Genomic DNA, 18392 nt, shown 5'->3' on the forward strand with positions numbered 1-18392 from the left:
GTTTCTGAAGAACATCTGCCAGTTGGTCCTCTGAAGACACTGAGAGTCTTTTGAAGGTGGGAGCATGGATCGCTTGATGGACCGATCCAGAAGGAAATTGGTTTTGCTATCACTGAATGGCACTGAAAGGCCTGCAGAAGCAATCAAGTGGATCAAGCCTGCCGGAAATATTTCTTCAGTCAAAAGCTTTTGGCTCTTTCCATTTTCTCACCTAAACCTTGGAATCCCACCAAGGGTTGCCATTTAACTTAGTACATATCTTTGCTTTGGGAATTTCTGAAGAATAGGACAGATCTTGCAAATCCTCCTGACCAGTTCTGTTCTGTTCTGTTCTGTTCTTTTCTTTTTTCCCTTGTTCAGGAGGGTCTTGTGTCCTTCAAGGAGGTGGCTGTGTATTTCTCCGAGGAGGAGCAGTCTCAGCTGGATCCTCACCAAAAAGCGCTGCATTGGGAAGTCATGCTGGAAAATTATACCAACGTGGCCTCTCTCGGTAAGGGTTTGCTTCTCTCCTATCAGAGAGTTTGGAAAGACATTTTCTAGTTAGACACCATCAGCTCATCTCTTGGAGGGGGGGAAGGAAAAGATCTGGCCTTCTCCTGCTCGAAGGAAGGAAGGATGTCAATGGCTCTTTGCTTAGATGCATCCCCTGCCATTTCTCATCTGGTGGATTTTTCCATTTCTTTTTAAAGGTATCAGTGAGAAGCTCACTCCTTGGCTTGAGGAGATGCTCAACTCCATCACACTGATTTCATCTTTTTGGGCCCAGATGCTTCCCTGTCTGTCCTCTGAAGGATTCTCATTTATTCAGGCTGTTGGGTTAATGACTTGTCTTCCTTTTGATTTCTATCCTGAGCCTTGGGGTTAAGGGCAAAATGGTACTGTTTTTCCATTGCAAACATGCTGTGTAGGGTTAATAGAAGAGCTCTAGAATTGTTTTCTCTGCAACCTTTTGATTTTGGCCAGAGAAAAATGAAGAGCAAATGGAAGGCAGTTTGGGTAGGAAAAAAGGACAAATTTCAAAATTGATTTAGTTCTCACTGGTCTTTCCTGTTATTGACCGGCCTTCAATAAATGTTAGGTTTTCTCCTAATGCCTCCCTGGATGTTCCCCCAGATTCGTCCTGAACTCAATGATGATTCTGGGTACGGTTTGACTATATAAGGATTATAAACAAACAAGATGCTGTAGATGTTTTCAAAGCTTTTATGGCTCATGAGTATAGAAATTATCATTTCTATACCATGTGATTATAAGGATACAAATGTGCAATATATTGGAATTTGGCAAAAATTCAGAAGGAAAATCATATGACCTCCTACAGTCTGATCTTTTCTGCCACCCTTGCTATCATGTTCATTTCTCTTTTCCTTTGAAGGTGATCATGGCTACAAGAATAAAGATCCCAGTGAAAAATTTGAAGTGATCAGGCATGGAGGCAGGATGGACAAGGAACTAGAGTTGCAACTGGAAAGTCATGAGAGAAGCCAGTCAAATAGTTGGAATCGGGAAAGTTCATCCTCCATGGATGCCGAGATGCAAGGCTTTCTTGCCCAACAAGGAAAAATAAAGGAAAAGTATACTGGAAAATGTGTAAGACTATTAAAAGACAAATTAGTTGTAAATGAACACTCTCCAACCCAAACCAAAGGAGAAGATTCTATCTGCAGAGACAACAGAAAAAACCACAATTGTACTTTCACTCTTTCCTGTGAAAATGGGTCCCTTACGTCTCATAAAAGGATCCACACAGGGGAAAAGCCATATAAGTGCATGGAGTGTGGAAAGGTTTTTATTCAGCAGTCTAATCTGAATTCCCATAAAAGGACCCACACAGGGGAGAAACCATATAAATGCATGGACTGTGGAAAGACTTTTCGTCGGAACAATAATCTTACTTCCCATCATAAAAGAATCCACACAGGGGAGAAACCATATAAGTGCCTGGAGTGTGGAAAGAGCTTTACTACTAGGAGTGAACTTACTACCCATAAAAGGATCCACACAGGGGAGAAACCATATAAGTGCCTGGAGTGTGGAAAGACTTTTACTCAAAATGCTAAACTTACTTCCCATCATAAAAGATTCCACACACAGGAGAAACCATATAAGTGCCCGGAATGTGGAAAGAGCTTTACTACTAGGAGTGAACTTACTTCCCATAAAAGGATCCACACAGGGGAGAAACCATATAAGTGCCTGGAGTGTGGAAAGACTTTTACTCAAAAAGGTACACTTACTTCCCATAAAAGAATCCACACAGGCGAGAAGCCCTATAAATGCACTGAGTGTGGAAAGAGCTTTACTACTACGACTGAACTTATTTCTCATAAAAGGACCCATACAGGGGAGAAGCCATATAATTGCATGGAGTGTGGAAAGAGCTTCTCTCAAAATACAACCCTTATGTGTCATAAAAGGATCCACACAGGGGAGAAGCCACATAAATGCATGGAGTGTGGAAAGAGCTTCAGAATGAGGAGTCACCTTATTGACCATAAAAGGATTCACACAGGGGAGAAGCCATATAAGTGCATGGAGTGTGGAAAGAGCTTCTCTCAAACTGCATCCCTTATGAATCATAACAAGATCCACACAGGGGAGAAGCCATATAAATGTATGGAGTGTGGAAAGAGCTTCAGAATGAGGAGTCACCTTATTGACCATAAAAGGATCCACACAGGGGAGAAGCCATATAAGTGCACAGAGTGTGGAAAGAGCTTTACTACTAGCAGTCACCTTATTTCTCATAAAAGGACCCACACAGGGGAAAAACCATATAAATGTGTGGAGCATGGAAGGAGCTTCAGGAGGAGGAATAACCTAAATTCACATATACAGATCTGTTTGGGTGAGAATCCATGTAAATTCTAGATTTAGTTGTTTAAATCTATACATTCTCTATTTGTGTACACTGACCTGGGAAAAGAAGATTTCTTTGAGTCTGACCCTCACAACCAGCAGCCCAAGAGAAATTAATTTACCACTGAAAATAAAAGGGCCATTTTAATTATGAACTGGATTGTTTAACCTAATGTTATTTTAGGTGGCCAATGCTATTGCACACCAATAAGAGAAGTTTATTAAGTTTACGTTTATCCCAGTGCCAGAAGGCATGGTTTGTCTCCTATCCAGGAATAAACACACAGGCAGAGAGAGGAGAGTTGATTTTCTGAGAGCCAGATACACAAGAGGATCAGCTGTAGGGCAGCCATGCTCGGTTTCTCCAGGAGTTCCTTTTATAGGGCAGATCTGTCAGGTTCAGCCCAAAGAACTCCACGAGACAGTACAGATACAGTTCTGTTGCACTTATTAGCTTCCACCTCCAAGACAGAATCTCTCCAGACTGTTTCTAAACTTCCCACGCCAGGAAGCCAAAACACCATGAATTCCTTAGGGTGGTGCCAGTCTCATCTTCCTAACCTTCCCACGCTCCTGCTGAGGGCTAAGGAAATGCTTTATCTCCCAGAGCGGCCTTCATCAAACCATTCCATCACAAGACCCTCTTGTTCCTGGAAAGGTGAGAAGGAATGCCGGCCCTCGAGGAATTCTTCGAAAAGGTGATTCCCGGATTCCGAGAGTTGAAATTGGTAGGATCTTTGGAAGGGACCCTTCTCAGGTCAGGCGCCCTCCTGTGCTGGGGTTTCCTGTGGTTCCCTTACTTGGCATGGTCTAATTGGCATCTAGATCAATTCAGACAAATCATCTTATGATCAGATTAAGGCTTCAATGAATGTTGGCCCTTCAAGCCAAGTCGTTAGTTATTTAATTCTGAGCTGGAGGACTCTGGAATCCTCCTGCTACGTTTTTAATCTTTTTAGGTGAGCCCCTTCTTACTCTAATTTGATCATATCCCTTGATTGCTGTTCAGATAAACGATAGTAGGGTGACACAATCAGGAAGCATTGACTTCCTGCTGACCTGGGGGGGGGGGAAGATTTGATTTCCTTCTCACGATCCCTCCTTTTCCTTTTTGTGCAAAAACAGAATATTTTATGCACAATCAGTTAGGGAATCTTGTAGCTATACATCTTTCTGTGACTGAGATTCATATTTTTGGCCATTCTGCATCAAGGTTAGGGGTTCCTGCCTTGGGGAAAGGTCCTGATCTTGCTCTGAGAACAGAAGAGCATCCCCTACAATGCCCCAGGCAGGAGGGTAAATCCTGACCAAAACGGCAAACAAATATTCCTCTAACCACCAAACCCATAATTCCCAGGAATGTTGTCTTCAGCCTGGCAATGTTTGGTAACCAGAAGGTAAGCCGTGAGAAATCAGAGAAGCCCTGAGTGTAGCCAATGTTGTCAACTAAAGTTTTGAATTCCTCTATGCTTCCCTCTATCAATTTGGAATTATCAACCGAATTAAAAGAGCAAATGTCTCAAGGAGGGAGAAGGAAAATGGCTCAGGCGGTTGAATACAGGGCAGTCCACCCCTGGGGAGTCCTCGGAGCTCTCTGAGGTTGGTGGTTTTCTTGGAAACGTTTCTTGCTAGCACTGAAGATGTAACTCAGCCAGGTTTGCAAGAAGACGACCAAGCTCAGAGAGCCCCAAGGACTCCACAGTTCGACCCTGAGCCGCACATATTCTCCTCTATTGGTCAGTCCACCCCTGCAAGCTCTCTTACGATCAGCGCGCCCAGCCCTCCGCAGGATGCCCTGAGTTTCACTTGAGGGGCTTTACTTGCCTGTTGTATCTACGGTAGACACATGGCCTATCAAGAATAAAAGCCTATTTAGAGTTGTGTTTGATCATTAGAGATTGCTGAGTTCGTATCCGCTCTCTCACAAAGTCAAAATAGTCACCAATCTTAGAGTCATTCAGTAGCTTTGTGTCAACAGGGAATGTCCCTTGCCAGTCATGAGGCACAGAGGTGGGGACCCAATATTTATACTGTTGTTCAGCGATGGCAGTCTGGCAGTCGAAATGTCAGTGAATGCAGCGGTCAGCGTAAGAGGCAGGCATTTTCAGCCAGCACAGGCACCTTTGCTTTAAGCAGATTCTTGCCCCAAGTCAGGAGCTTGGAAGACTCCTCCTGAGGTGACCGCAATCCTCCTTGTGAGTTCCTATTGACGTCCACTGAAGAAAAGGACAATCCTTCACCACTCTTGTAGGTAATATTATATTTGGAGATGCGAAGCATTTTTTTCTGGCAGGGCAGAATACTTTGCCTTCTCTCAAATGCCCGGTGCCTCCCTTCAGCCACACTTTTCCTCCTGTGGCCCTGAATTGTCTTTCCCCTTTTCCTTTCCTCTGGGCAGGGGGTTCCCTTTGTCCCAGGAGGGGAGGGGATTTTGCGCAGGATCAGTTGTGCCACTCTCTCTCCTGCTGTGAGGCTCCCTTCAGGTCTCTCTGGGCCTAGCTGGAGAAGCATTCTTTGGTGCCCAGGGTCCATTGCACACACCCCCCCCCACTTACATCTATGCCCAGTAGCGCCAAGTCTGTTGTTTTTCATTTACATTGATGTTGCTGTGCAGTCTCCGTGTGCTCCTGCACCTTCCTCATTGCAACCACCAGCAGGAAGCATCAGGGCCTGACTTCCTCACATGGAGCGTGCGAAGCTTCTCTCCTGGGGCAGGTTTTGATATTGGGCAAGACTCGGTGGGGGTCAACAAAGCGTTGATGGAGCTTCAGGATGGCTTGGTCCAATAGTGGTCTCCTCCCCTTCAACCATTTGTGGCCAGAGAGGAGGTGGACTGGCTGCTTTGGGAGGCCTTCCCTGTGAAAGCCCAGTGCCAGTATCCCAAGAGATCTCCAAGAGACTGGCTTTGCCTCACAGGGCAGAGAGTGGCCGAGTCCCAGATCCACTGGATCACCTCTGTAGGGTTCCTTGAGCCTTGTTAGGGTTAATTCCCTGATCATGCAGTGTAAGATGAAGCTGCTTGGCTGATTCTTACTGCCACAGGGAAGACAACTCATGGGAGGTCAGCATAACTCTAGAAATGCACCCCCAGATTGCAGGCCCTCCTGCTGTGAATGGATGTGGGTGAATGCCAGCAGCCCTGAGACAGAACATGGACTGCTCATCACATTTCTACTTCGATGAAAAGATCATTATATACTTCAGCTGCTAAAGACCTTAATACCTTCTCATTCCTAATAATTTCGTAGAATGAGATATTGAGAAGCTGGAGAGAAGGAATCTACATTGACATAGGATTCTCAGGCATCCAGGTGGAAAAGTCTGGAGGTTGAGTCATGGCAACTGGACTTCTTTTCTTTTTCTCTCAACAAAAACAAAAGTCCAGTTGCCGTGACTCAACCTCCAGACATTGACACAAGAATTGATAGAGTATCTGGATGGCCTCCAGAGCCAAAGGTTGTTAAAAAACATTTTTCTTGTTTTCAGATAGACCATACCAGTCCATGGAGGCTCTACCAAATATTGTCCTGGACATCGTTTCCATTTTGTCCATAATATCCATATTGAGGAACAAAGATGAAACCTAGTAAACGTTTCCTCATCACTCCTTTAGTTTAAAGGGAAAACACAGGAAGACCCCCTTGAGGGCCAATGCTGGATTCTTGTTGCAAAGCAGAGAAGGCGATTGCTGATCAAAGTGGAAATGCAAAGCACTCCTGGGGGCAGCCCAGCAATTCAGAAATAGGGCAAAAATGTTCCTCCTTCCCCCTTCTCTGAGCTATTGCTCCTCTGAAGTTACCGAGGTCTTCCTCAGAAAACTGATCACTTTGTCCTAACTGTAGCTGCTGGAAGAAAAAATATTTGCAAAAGAAAACCTTTGAAATGCAGATCTTTATTCTAAAAAGAAACACTTAAATTGCCCATTTCCTGCAATCACCTTTTTACCTTAGAGGGGAAGCAAGCTCCCCCCCACCCCCCCCCAGCTTCAGGTCTGATAGACTGGAAGGAAAATATATCTTTTGAAAAACAGGATCAATATCAGAGATTACATGATTGGTTACATAGTTGAGCATGCACACATAATAACTAACATCCCATAATAACATTACACGTTTTCAACCCATAGATGTGAAGGTGTCCATGATGACCTGTGGTTTTCTGCATCTGGGACGCCTGGGGGCCTTGGAGCCTTTGCTATGTTAAGTTTTGCCTGGGCTTATATCTCCTTTTCCTGCTTTAAGCAGTCTGCATGCTTCATCGCAGAGCTCCTTGACATGTCCTGTGAAGGAATGCGAGTCTAATGGTGTATCCTTGACATGTTCTGGTGGGGAGTGCGAGCCTGATAGCTTATGACCCCAGTCTGACTCCCATTTCATTAATTAACTCCCCTTTTGCTGCTATCACCACCTGGAGATCAGCCCCTCAGAACGAATTGCCAGTAAACAGACATCCACCTTCATCTTCCCCGTTCACAACAGACTAACCCCTCACAAACCCTCTTACCATATACAATGTGCTTTTCTTTGCTTCCGTCCATGGTGCATCGTCTGATGCCCTTCAAAAGACCACCTCGCCCCTTCGCCCTCCCTCTTCTGCAACCTCGCTGTGAGAGATGGACAAAATATGTTATTATTGACAAAGAAATAGTAGCTTGAGCATGCTAAGAGTGCAGCTGTGTGAGAGAGAAGGAAGTAGTGTTAAGTGTTATGGTTATCAAATAGTGGCAGATGGAGAGGAAGTTGTCTCCTTGTGTGGGACAATGTAAATAAAAACTAATTTAACCTGGGGCAGTCTTTATCAGTATAATGCAATTAGCTGAAACCTTGAGCAAATTACCATAGACTTGCAATGGATGAGGTGGGAGGGACCAAGAAATCATAGAGCGGCCAGAGAGACTGTACACCCGGAGTACCTTAGCCAATGGGGAAAAGGGGAGGGACTTGCGATCTGGAATGTATATAATTAGGCCGGAGTGTGTATGTGGGTGTGGGTTCGCACACCCTCTAACGACATACAATGTCCTTTTCTTTCATCCGTGTTCATCCACGTGCGTCTTTTGCTGCCTTTCAAAAGACCACCTCGCCCCTTCACGCTCCCTCTTCTGCAACCTCGCCCAGCCCTTCCGCCTTCACGGAGACCCACTCCCAGCAGTTCAAAGCAGTCCACACAGACTTCCATCTTACTCTATTGAAGGTTGCCACTTCCTGACCACTGGAGCTCTCCTGGGTCTTTACATGGAGAGGAGATTTCCTCTTCTCTGACCCAGAGCTCTATGAAAAGGCCCAGGATCCCAGATCTGTCTACCAGCTGTGTCGGTCATCCGAGCCCATCCCAGACACAAACCTCGTGCACAACTCTTCCTCGTCCCCGCCTGTACATGTAATAACCCCCGTCCTAGGTGAGGGGCATCCTTTCCGGGGGTAGGTCGGGAGACCTTGGGCTGCTCATTCCCCACCTTCCCCAACCGATGACATGCGTGTCCCCCAAGGTTTTAGGCGTATCCTTTACACCCGGAGACTTCCCCGTGAACTCCTGGCCCTCCTCCTCACTCCCTGGTTCTGGACTGAGAGAGGGTCAAGACAAGCAGGCCGGTATTTGCCCAGATAGAGTCAAGTGCACGACCTTGCGCTACCTGTTGAAGCACATGGGTCTTGTCAGCCCCACCTGCTTTCTAGGACCTCCCAGTCCTTGGCCAAGAAGGACTCGCGGAAGTCTGGGGGCGGCTGGAACTGAATTTTTAGACCCACAGCCGTGGTCAACAGTGTGGATTGAAACATAAAGAGGGAATCTCACACACACACATTCACTGAGCACAAGACGCAAAAAAGGACAATTACCAAGTATGAAGTCTCAGGTTCAAGCAAGTGTTTGGCTCAAAACCAAAACTCCTTTTACTACCAGTGTCGAAGCAGGCAGAGTCGGGACAGCATCATCCAGACAAATGATCTGGTGCCAGCCGGGTGAAGTTGCCTGGACTTGGTTTGCTGACCTGGTTAGTCTCGGTCTCCTGGCTGCCTCGCCAAATTGTTAGAAAGAAAGTCCATGAGGTTCGCCTCTGAGCCGGGGATAAACACGCAGGCGGTTGCTTGAAGGAGAGAGAAGACTTCCACCATTAAGACCTCTGGAAGGAGGAGACCCATTTGAAAGCAGGGCATTCCCCATTCCCTCAGACACGTTGCAGAAGGCGGCCACGGTCAGGGGTACTGAAGGCCACTGAGAGACCTAGGAGGACTGCACTCTCCCAATCCTGGTCTCTCCATAAGTCATCCATAAGTGCAACCAATGCAATTCCCATCCTGTATCCCGGCCGGAATCTGAGCGTCAGCCTTTTCAGGCAAGCCAGGTCAGGAACTGGATACCACAAAGCCTATGGGAGCTCTGCGATGTTGTTGTGGGGCACAAGGACAGAATCTTGAAAGCCTGTCAGAGTTTCCCACTGACCTCTTTTATGGGATACAGAATCAAGACAGGATTATTTTTGCTCTCTTAAGTAAGAAAAATGCTGAATTCCATTTCCTGTCTGCTGCCCTGTACCCGGGACGCAACTTTCTCCAGTACCTCTCTTAAAAATGGAAGCTTGGCGATGTTCTACAGTTGTCGAAAACAGCTGGATGGAGAAGCCTTCCTGATCGGAGGGACACCACAGCCCCCTTCCTCCTGACCCTATGGAAATAACCCCCTTTCTCCCCTCTTTCCATGAGGTGCTACATTGCACACAGCATTCCCCAGGGGGCTCTCTCTGCAAAGAGAGACCCCATGCGCTTCAGCGTTGGGCCACTGGAGGGCGACGGCCACAGGTGGCTTTTCAGAGGGCGGTGGGAAGGGAGTGACATCACTACTTCCTGCCTCTCTCTCTTTACCCCAGTCAGCTTTGCAGGAGGCAAAAGGCTGCAGGGAAGTCTTGCAGGGAAGATACCCAGAGGAGGCCCTGGGGAGGAAGGAGAGTTTGCCTTGCAAATCTCCTGCAGGGAAGAAGAAAAGCCCTGCAAGGAAGGAGGTGCCCGAGATTGTGCCTGGATTCTCACCAGGTGCTGATCAGGCTGAATTAGAGTTGGATCCTCTGCAGTTCAACAATCTTAGGAGGGTGAGTGAACCAGGAGATCCTCTTAAGCTTTCAAGCCCTGTGCTTTGTGTGAACTCAGCCCCTGCGGTTGGGGGATCTGTTTGGGCTTAGGGCATGTTGTCTGAACCCACATGGGTGTTGCGATGTGACTTGGCTCTTGAAAGCAAACCCTGAAGAAAGGGAACTTAATTAATACTGTCACCCTGCTTATTTAACCTATATGCAGAGTACATCATGAGAAATGCCAGGCTGGAAGAATCACAAGCCGGAATTAAGATTGCAGGGCGAAACATCAACAACCTCAGATATGCAGATGATACCACACTAATGGCAGAAAGTGAAGAAGAACTAAACCTCTTGAGGATGAAAGAGGAGAGTGCGAAAGCTGGCTTGAAACTCAACATTAAAAAAACTAAGATCATGGCATCTGGACCCATCAATTCCTGGCAAATAGAAGGGGTAGAAATGGAAGCAGTAACAGACTTCATTTATTTGGGCTCCAAGATCACTGCAGACGGAGACTGCAGCCATGAAATTAAAAGACGCTTGCTCCTTGGGAGGAAAGCTACGGCAAGCCTAGATAGCATATTAAAAAGCAGAGACGTCACCTTGCCGACAAAGATCTGCATAATCAAAGCTATGGTTTTTCCAGTAGTAATGTATGGCTGTGAGAGCTGGACCATAAAGAAGGCTGAGCGCTGAAGAATTGGTGCCTTTGAACTGTGGTGCTGGAGAAGACTCTTAAGAGTCCCCTGGACTGCTAGGAGGTCAAACCAGTCAATCTTAAAGGAAATCAATCCTGACTGCTCATTGGAAGGATTGATACTGAAGCTCAAGCTCAGGTACTTTGGTCACCTAATGCGAAGAGAGGACTCTTTGGAAAACACCCTGATGCTGGGAGAGATTGAAGGCAAAAGGAGAAGGGGATGGCAGAGGATGAGATGGTTAGATAGCATCACTGAAGCAATGAGCATGAAACTGAGCCAACTCAAGGAGGCAGTGAAGGATAGGAAGGCCTGGAGCAATATGGTTCATTGGGTCACGGACACAACTTAACGACTGAACAAATTTTATTTAAGTCAGATTTACACTTCCTCTGAGACCTACCCCTTGTCACATCATAGAAGGGCAAAAACCCAGCTAGACTGAGAGACGGCTTTCCTTCTTGACCCGCTTCCTCTTCGCTGGTCAGCCAAGGACACGCACTTGATTTCTCCCACAAGCAACCTTCAGTATCACTTTCTCACTCACTACAAAGACACTGGGAGGTTGAAAGAACTTAACAGCAGTATTTTAGCAACATGGTTTGTTTCCACAGAGTGACTGTTCTGAGGCTGATCCCACTGTTCCTGATTGCCAGCATCCGGGTTCTCCTCCTGGGATCTTCTCCAGCCTCTCAGCATTCCTTGGCCTTCTGAAAGTCTTATGGATGTGCTGACTGTTTTGTTCTCCAGGAAGGCTCAGTTGAGGACAGGCGAGTTGTGCAATTTGTGGTCATATGGTGTAACTAAGGGAATGCTTGGTTTTCCATCAGAAGATGTCTTTGGGAGAGGGCTCTTGGTTTGACCTCCCCCCCCCCAAATCCCCTTCAAACGTTTTCTCTGAACACCTAAAGACATGTCACCCAGAGGGTCAGGATTTGCTTCCTTTCCAACCAGAGGCACAATACAAGAAAAATATATTGATTTGTCAAGAGATTTTTATTTTTTTTTTCGCACTGGTTGGTAGGGGTTACATCTGATGGCCTAAACAGCCTCTTCCAGTTCTATAATTTGATTTGAAGAATTAATTCTATTCATACACAGAGAAACACACATGCAAACTGTCTGTGTGGGCACATCTTTACCTGAGACTCTCTGCTGAAACCGTCATCTCTGGCCCTCTGTCACACCCGATGGATTTACTCCTTCATTCATCTGGATGTTCTCTTGCAAGAAATGTTTCTCTTGAATCTGATGTTTGTGTCAAATCATTGACCATTCCCCTCCACTTTTACAATAAAAACAACAGCCCACCGCCCCACTTCCAAATTATTTGAGAATGAGAAGCAGAAACATCTCTTAAGCCTGCATATATCAAGATCACATGCACCAGTCAGAGACAGGCCTCCAGATTTCAGAATATCAATATTATCCAATGATAATAGCTGAATATGCACCTGACTCAAGAGTTCATCAGCTTCATATTGTTCCCCTTTGTCGTCCAAACGAAATAATGACTTACAAACAAGAGAAAACTGGCTATTAATAGCTTCAGAATGCAATAGCGTCTGACCATCCTCAGTAACAATTTCAAAAAATAGGCTCCATTGATTTTCTTGCTCCAAACAATGTGCCAACAACTTCCCAGCTTTTTCAACAGACTTCCAATACTTTACCTATAATTGACCCAATGAGAGTTCTACCTTAACAGCAAAAAAAATCCCCCAACTGTATCTTTCTTAGTACCAATGCATTACAAGCTTGCCTGGTAGGGTCCTTTGCATAAGACAATGTGATCTTTAACTCATATTTCCAGTTGTTGATGCAAAAGATTCTTTTCTGCTTCCCCTTAGAACTACAAGCAATAACAGGACCTCACATACACACCTTACAAGGGTCTATACAGTCTGTAAAGTAGATGAAACATGATTGATTTCATAAAAATAAAAGGTTAATTTTCCAATATAATCGAAAAGTCCTCCTTACATGACAAGGAAGTATTAAAATATCACCTTCAATAGAGTGACTTAAGCTTTTTAACTGAAGGGTGTGAGGGGAAAAAGAGCAATAAATAAAATAAATAAAATTACAGAGCAATAAATACAATTGCTATGTGGACTAAAGTTTTCAGTCATGGACAGGAAGCCAGAAAATAGAGTGCTGATAGAAGGAGTGTGACAGGAGCAATGGAACATGGAAGTGTGGTAAAATGAGCACCAAGGACATTATGAATCAGTTGCTAATCCTGGGAGTCATGTCTGTGGTCTGCGGTTTTTGAGGATAAAAAGGATTGCCACAAGGGGGTCGGGGCCACTCGGCCAAGCTGTCTTACTTGACCGCTTGCTCATGCTGGTCCTCATTGCAACGGGAGTCTAAGTAAGTACCTTGTATGTTATTGGCTGAATTTTACTTGCTTATTGAACTAACATTTAATAAAGCTTTGAGAACTTTGAAGTGACTTATGTTCTGGTGTGTCTGTCTCCTGTGTTTAACGAGGTTTTTCCCCTGACAAGGGTTAATATAATAGGAGCAGATTCAGATATAAAAATAGGATGAATAGAAGAACCTAAAATGTATTTCAGTAACACCGAGGAAATTTTTCTAAAAATATTCTAGGGTAGACCCTATTCTATGAATGTAAGAAATAAAAGTATGGTTCTTTACCTGAGAATGAGGTTTACGCCATACACCAATCAAGTTAAGCTCTGGTATTTAAGCCTGCAACACCTTCTAATTTTGATTATTAATTCTGCTGGCTGTAATAAATGGATATGGATATGGATATTAAGATTTTGACTATTTATTGGCTGGATCATTGCAAAAGGTTTTTATAACATATAATCCTCTCCTGCCTATTGGGGTTTATCAAGAATAATTGAGGAGCATCAATTTATGTATATTAATTGATAGATTGGAGGTAGCTAAAGATAGAGTGGACTTTGCTGCAGTAGCATCTTTAGATGCAGAACAAGTCATTGATTTTGTTTGGATTATATTTTTAAAGTTAGTGATGGTTATAGCTGGTATCCAAAGGATTTTTTTCATGGGACTGAGATTTATTATTTGCAACCCTGCTCCAGAGTCACAACAAACCAAAGGATTTCAGAACTCAGTTGTGAGTATCCAACATATAAACAGGCTACAATTGAAGCCAATTTTCTTTTTTAAAAAATGCATATTCATATTTGCTCTTTGGTCTTGCAGTTTTTCTGTCAGGTTAGTGATGACCGAGATAGGGGCCTTCCCCTCCTTCTTTGCCCCTCCCTCCTTCACCTGGACATCAAAGACCAGTTGCTTCCCATTCCTTGGGCATATTTCTTCTGTGTGATGCAGGCAAATATGGGGTCCAGCAAAAATGGTGCCTTTAATTGGAAAACACCTTCTGTCTTAGAGGTCATTACAAGCCCAACAAATCTCCCAAGAAAGAGAGATTTTGCTTGGAAGTTGATTGATCACCAATTTGGCTTCCGGTTCTTCAAATGCCACTGGGCTTTCCCTTTAAAAAGAGAAAAATATTTATTTAGGTGTTGGTTGGTTAATTTACTTACAAATATTTCTATGGCAACTCTTCTGGTGATTCCAGGGGGCTTATAATAAATAAAATAAAGATACAGGACACAGCAAGATCCAGAAAATAATCAGAAAAATAATAGATAGTTAAGAATCATCAAACACTGTAATAAAAACAATTCATAACGCTATGGGTCCCAATCAGTTGATCTTGCTATCAGCATGTCCTCCTGAACAGGACTGTTGTCTCCATTTTATGGAGAGGCATCAGAGCCCTCAGAGGACAGCTGTTCCAGGAGGAAGGGGCTGCTGCTGAGAACTTCCTCTCCCTCCTAGATTCTGTAGGGGAACTCAGAATCTATTATTCTTCTGTCACATGGCTTCATCCATAATCAGAAACACCTTCAATTGTCTAAGAAGCCTCCTGGCAACCAATGCATCCTAGTTGGCAAGTGGGATGCCACATTCTCTGTGAGCTGTAGCTTCTGAGTCAACTTCAAGGGCAGTCCCACATAAAGCCAATTAGAGTAGTCTGGCTGAGAGATGGCAAGATGTGAGCCTTCACTGTCTCCCATTCAGGAAGGGGTCCAATTGGCAGACCTGCTGAAGCTCTCCCAACCAGAGTTTTTACCAGTTGTTCCAGTAGGGGCCATGAGTCCATAAGAAGTTCCACCCCATCAAGAGCTATAGATCAAACATCCATGATACCATGAAATCTGGAGGAGCATCAGCTTTGCCTTGCTGGGATTCAACCATAAACTGTTTTGCTGGATCCGGTTCCTCCCGGCCTCCAGGCACCAGGTCAGGATTTCCACCACATCTCCTGCTCATTGTAGGGTCAAGATGTCAAATTGCATTTCATTAGCATATTTGGTGGTGCATAAGACCGCATTGTGCTGCTTGAGAAAAAGACTTTTCTTTGTTGTAAAGCTGGAACTAACCCATACAGGAAGTATTCCTTGTCTAAATTGAATATGTTCTCCCATTGTTCTGGAGCATGAAGCTATAAGTCTTCTGACCTGGTAGGTGAAATTTAAGGGTGGTTGCAGCATCCAATCATACCCAAACCTTTTTTATACACTGAACAGGAAACAGAAAGGGGTAAATCATATAGATTAAAATGTGATAGGCCACTTCAACCATGATTTGAAATAACAGAACTTGGTGTTTTGCTTTTCAAAAAACCCTTAAGAATCAAAACCTGTTAGGTGGACTTTCTAAGAAATGTTTTGGGGAACCAGATATCTAAGAGTCATTTTCTATTTTATTTTGACATCAAATGTTCTTTTGTATTCAGATCTGGTCTTAGAAAAATAATGTAGCATTTGAGGAAAAAAATAAAGGCCAGAAGGCCAGCACTGGAGGCCAAGATGGAGAAGATCTGCACAGCCACCATGTACTTCCCCTTGGTGCTCAGATAAGTGGGTACAAAGGACACCCAAACACTGCAGAAGACCAGCATACTGAAGGTGATCAGCTTGGCTTCATTGAAGGCCCCAGGGAGGTTCTTGGCCAGAAAAGCCACCAAGAAACAGATGGCAGCCAGGAAGCCCATGTAGCTGAGGGCAACGTAAAACATGGGAACAGAACCTTCATTGCACTTCAGGATGATCTCTCCAGACTGCGAGTTCATGTCAGACTCAGGGAATGGGGGAGAAGTGCCCAGCCAGATGCTGCAGATAACAACTTGGACACCTGAGCAAGAAAGGACAATGGAGTTGGCCAAGCTCTTCCCCAACCATCTCTGCACTTTATTCCCTGGTTTTGTGGCCATGAACACTAACACTACTGTGACTGTTTTGGCCAAGACAGCAGAGACAGCGAGTGAGAAAATGATACTGAAGGCAGTTTGTCGCAGGAGGCAGGTGGCTCTCCTCGGCTGGCCAATGAAGAGGAAGGAGGTCAGGAAGGAAAGCAGAAGGGAGACCAGGAGCATATAAGAGAGGTCCCGATTGTTGGCTTTGACTATAGGAGTTTCTTGGAATTTAATGAAGATTCCCAAGACAAAGCCTGTGAGTACAGAAAGGAAGAAGGTAATAGAAGCCAGGATGATCCCCACATTTTCTTGATAGGATAGAAAGGTTACAATCTTGTGTATGCAGTGATCTTGATGGATGTTTGGATATTGATCTTCTGAGCATTTCTTGCATTTTTCTGCATCTGAGAAAAGCAAGGGTAAGGTTTCTCATCAATCATATAGTTTAAAGAAATGCATTAGGAAATTGGGATGTTCTAAATAATTGAATGTGAAGAAAATCAGTCTGCAATAAGAAAGGGATGATGTCTGTCCTGCCCTGTTCACAAAGAATCTGGGCTTCATCTGCTGAGTATTTGATTTCCACAAATGAGCAGTGAAGGAGAATTTTAGGGCGAAGCTACAATGTCCCTCATTGAAAGTCATCTAACCAGGAAAAACAGACAGTGAGAAGATCCCTGGAGGTGAACCCAGAGTCTGGAACCAGGGTACAGTTTGATGAACCCCATAAGACTACCTTTTTAGGAATATACTATGTTGGTAAAACGCTGCCTCTTTATTCCTTCAGCCCCCATTGTGTTTGTAATCTTGCCCCATTACCTTCTAGGTACACTCTCATGGCCTCACTAAACTTTCTAGCCACTTGGTATGTTAAATCCAATGAAATCTCTCCAATCAAACCATAAAACTTAATTTCTGAAGTCTACAAAGGGAAACTCTCTAAAGTCAGAAAACACTTGAGATAGAAGAAAAGTTAGGTGGAGCTGACCTTGAGGGTGGTTTCAGGGTGAGTTGGGGCATCTTCATGCATTCCTGCTCTAAAGAGTTAGTGACCACCTTCCTGCCAGAGCAAGAAGGAAGTGTGACTCAGCCCCAACTCCTGACTTCTTTCTTCCCACCCCACTTAGACACCATCCAGGAGTTGGAAAGGCCATTAAGGCCTAACTTAAAAATCTAGAGAGAAATGAACACGAAAGGTATCAAGGTGACAAATTCCTTTGAAAAAGCCCTTGCATGGAAAAGATCAAGGTGGGGGTGACCTTAAGGGTGGTTTCAGGGCAAGCTGGGGCACTTTCCTGAGGACTGTCACTTTCCTCAGGTCTCACCCACCTTCCATGGTGGAGATGGTTCCTTCAGCGCAAGGAAGACAGTTGTAGCAGCAGACGGGCTGCCCTTCCTGAGCCACCTTCCTGAATCCAGAACGACAGGGTTCCACACACCTGGAAGGAGGCAGAGGCTGAGCAGGCAGAGAAAGAAAATTCAGAAAATTTATTTTATGGAAGGAGGCTAAGGAAGAAGGGCTTAGTGACCTGCAATTCAACATTGAGGTTAACTCAGTTTTGACGTTTGTAAAAACATTGAATGCATCAAACAGATTGCTTCCCTGCATGTTGCTTCCCTGTTATCTTCTCTTCCAGTTTTTCACAGACAACAATCTTTAGATTTATAATCTAAATTTATAATATAAACTACTCAAGGAAGGATTGGACGGCTATTTCGTGAACATCCAATGAATCCTTTTGCTCAATGGCTCTAACCTACCTACATTTCCATAGGACTAATAAATGGTTTACTAAAATATTTAAGGGTTTATTTCTTGTAGACACCTTGACATCTACCCAAGGAATATATTGCCTTGCCTAATGAACCTAGATGACATTCAAAACCACTTCCTGCCCAAAGAATGTCATTCTTGTGCTAGGAGCTTCAGAGAGAGTGAAATAAACATTTTCCCCACCTTGTTCAGCCCTTCCATCTCTGCAATCCCATTTGGGTTGATCATGAACGTGACATCTTGGGATCCTTGTCTTTCTAGACTCCCAAACCTCACTTTGCTAACAGACATATTGGAGAAAATCACCCAGTTCACAAGGTCCAGGTCTGAGGCCAGCTCTCCCTTCTCATCCAAATAGACTCCTTCTATGGAGTTATTGTGAAACTGTGAATTTTGAAGGAAGGGATGAAGCTGCAATGGAAGAGAAAATGGGCATTTTTAGACAGGACATCCAATGATCCATGGTAAGACCCTTTCATTTTTTCTGGGGGTGAATGAAGATTTTTCTCTGTATATACAAAATGAATGTGTCAGATTCGTTTTTGAAATTCTTAAGGAGATAATTCATCAACAATTTAATTTTAAAACCTATTAACTTACACTTTAATTATATATAAATTGGACCAGCACTGAGACGGGACAGAGAGAAACCTGGACAGGCTTTCAAGATTCTGTTCTTATAGCCAGTAACTATAAAGTAGCATTTCAGGAATCCTTGCAGTGTCTGTT

The 18392-nt window shown here is 44.3% G+C and overlaps 1 protein-coding gene across 1 annotated transcript; it reads left to right on the top strand.

The window, feature by feature from the left end:
• The first annotated feature begins 456 nt into the window (after nt 1–456).
• On the top strand, nt 457–2871 carry LOC103066338 (uncharacterized). Its single transcript, XM_088128876.1, has 2 exons — nt 457–490; nt 1376–2871. Exons 1-2 carry the CDS (start codon nt 457–459, stop codon nt 2869–2871), a joined length of 1530 nt encoding a protein of 509 aa, XP_087985002.1.
• The last annotated feature ends 15521 nt before the right edge of the window (nt 2872–18392 follow it).

Source organism: Python bivittatus, unplaced genomic scaffold (assembly GCF_059951505.1).
Source record: "Python bivittatus isolate LINGU-HERP-01145 unplaced genomic scaffold, Pbiv_v1 ctg000820_np1212, whole genome shotgun sequence".
Classification (NCBI taxonomy): Eukaryota; Metazoa; Chordata; class Lepidosauria; order Squamata; family Pythonidae; genus Python; species Python bivittatus.

Excerpts from the sequence above, each read along its gene's own strand:
- LOC103066338 (XM_088128876.1), top strand. The coding sequence starts at position 457 with ATGCTGGAAAATTATACCAACGTGGCCTCTCTCG. Across the intron at positions 491-1,375 it reads TACCAACGTGGCCTCTCTCG|GTGATCATGGCTACAAGAAT; the intron begins GTAAGGGTTTGC and ends TTTCCTTTGAAG.